Source organism: Otolemur garnettii, unplaced genomic scaffold, assembly GCF_000181295.1.
Source record: "Otolemur garnettii isolate 467f Iridium unplaced genomic scaffold, OtoGar3 scaffold00077, whole genome shotgun sequence".
NCBI lineage: Eukaryota > Metazoa > Chordata > Mammalia > Primates > Galagidae > Otolemur > Otolemur garnettii.
The window spans coordinates 1,765,687-1,767,588 of record NW_003852472.1 but is presented as its reverse complement, the minus strand read 5'-3'; the positions used below and the strand labels follow the sequence as shown (position 1 = coordinate 1,767,588).

At 43.7% G+C, this 1,902-nt stretch overlaps 1 protein-coding gene across 2 annotated transcripts in view; it reads left to right on the top strand.

The window, feature by feature from the left end:
* The window catches only part of RHBDD2 (rhomboid domain containing 2), a 3,841-nt gene extending 2,336 nt beyond the window's left edge, over nt 1-1,505 (top strand). Inside the window, exons 2-3 of one of the 2 annotated variants that reach the window (XM_023515736.1) lie at nt 482-532; nt 939-1,505. In XM_023515736.1, coding sequence (XP_023371504.1) covers nt 482-532; nt 939-1,405 — 518 coding nt within the window. In that variant the 3' untranslated portion in view covers nt 1,406-1,505. The remainder of the gene's footprint in view (nt 1-481; nt 533-938) is intronic. The other variant, XM_012807899.2, reaches the window with a different exon arrangement.
* The last annotated feature ends 397 nt before the right edge of the window (nt 1,506-1,902 follow it).

The window sequence follows — 1,902 nt, the reverse complement described above, 5'->3', positions numbered from 1 at the left end:
CACCAAGCCTGTTTTTATTTTTTGAGACAGAATCTCACTTTGTCACCCTCAGGAGAGTGCCATGGCATCATATCTCACAGCAACCTCAAGCTCTTGGACTTAAGTGATTTTCTTGCCTCAGCCTCCCAAGTAGCTAAGACTACAGGCGCCTGCCACAATGCCTGGCTATTTTTAGAGATGGGGTCTTGCTCTGGCTCAGGCTGATCTCAAACTTGTGAGGTCAAGCAATCCACCTGCCTCGACCTCTCAGAGTGCTGGGATAACAAGCGTGAGCCACCGCGCCCAGCCTAGCCAATTGTTTTTAGAAAGATATAAGTAGGGTTCTTTGCTGTCTTATTACACAAATTATCATTCTACTGTAAGATTGGATAAGCACTTTCAAGGAAGACTTCTGATTTCTGTATCTGTATTAGTAATGATAGTTCTATAATCCTTATAGCTGCAAAGTAATTCATGGTCCATTTTTTCTTCCTCTGAACAGCCACTATGGAAGGAGAGGTCAGGATTACAGCTGAGGAGACTGGCACACAGAGTTAAGTAACACCCATTCAATCTACCCTGAAGCTGTCACAATTAATTAACACTCAAACTGCCCAGTGAGGTAGGTCAGTTTTAAAACCTAAAAAAGAATTATAAAGTATTTACAAATTCAGAGGCCACCCCATGCCAAAAACTATTAAATTTTTCCCATATGGAAGTCAGATACTGATGAGACTTGTTCCAGGTCTGGAAAAGAACAAGAATTAGACCTTTGTGGCTCTATATTGACTCTTTGGGTTCTTCATTGTTACCTCCCACTGCTTGTCTTGGCTTCAGCTGATTTTCACTGGCTTTCACTTCTCTAACATGGGGCTGCTCTCCCCTCTTCTAGATGCCTTATAACCTTTCCCCCGTTGGAGCAACCCAGCATCAGGCCTCTAACCCAGCTTCCTCTTCAGTTTACAGGCTGGTGACCTACATCTTTGTCTATGAGAATCCAGTCTCCCTGCTCTGTGGTGCCATCATCATCTGGCGCTTTGCTGGCAATTTTGAGAGAACCGTGGGCACCGTCCGCCACTGCTTCTTCACCTTGATCTTCACCGTCTTCTCTGCTATCATCTTCCTGTCGTTTGAGGCTGTGTCATCACTATCAAAGCTGGGGGAGGTGGAAGATGCCAGAGGTTTCACCCCAGTGGCTTTTGCCATGCTGGGAGTCACCACTGTCCGCTCCCGGATGAGGCGGGCCCTGGTGTTTGGTGTGGTTGTGCCCTCAGTCCTGGTGCCATGGCTCTTGCTGGGTGCCTCTTGGCTCATTCCCCAGACCTCTTTCCTCAGTAATGTCTGTGGACTTTCAATTGGGCTAGCATGTATCCTTTCTAAAAGAGAATCATTGAATAATGCCATGCCGAAGGGAAAACCAAGTTAGAGGGTTTGTGTAGAGAGAGCATCTTGGTTTCAGTTGTAGGCACCAAAGGTTCTAGCTTCAGCTATGAAAAGCATGTAGCCTTGGGCAGTTCACCTCCCCTCTCTGGACCAGAATTATCTCATCTGGAAAATATTATCATAATACTGGCAGTACTATGCTGATTTGATTTTTTGTTATTACAGACTGAGGTATAAGCCTGGATTTGACTAATCATGCTAAGAATTTTCATTGGAAGAATGTGACATACCCATAAGTTGGAGATGTTCCATGGAAGGAATGGGAAACAGATCTATTTATTTTTGTTAAGTTTTTCTCAGAAAAGAAGACTCAAAGAAGGGTAGACTTTTACTGTATGGGTAGCTAAAAACTTAAGATAAGCCGTACAGCCTTTATATAAATATTCTGGCAATTAGGCAAAAAAAAAACAATTGAAATACAAAGCTGGGTTACTTTTTTTTAAAAGTTAATAGTGTTGGCTCGGCGCCTATAGCTCAACC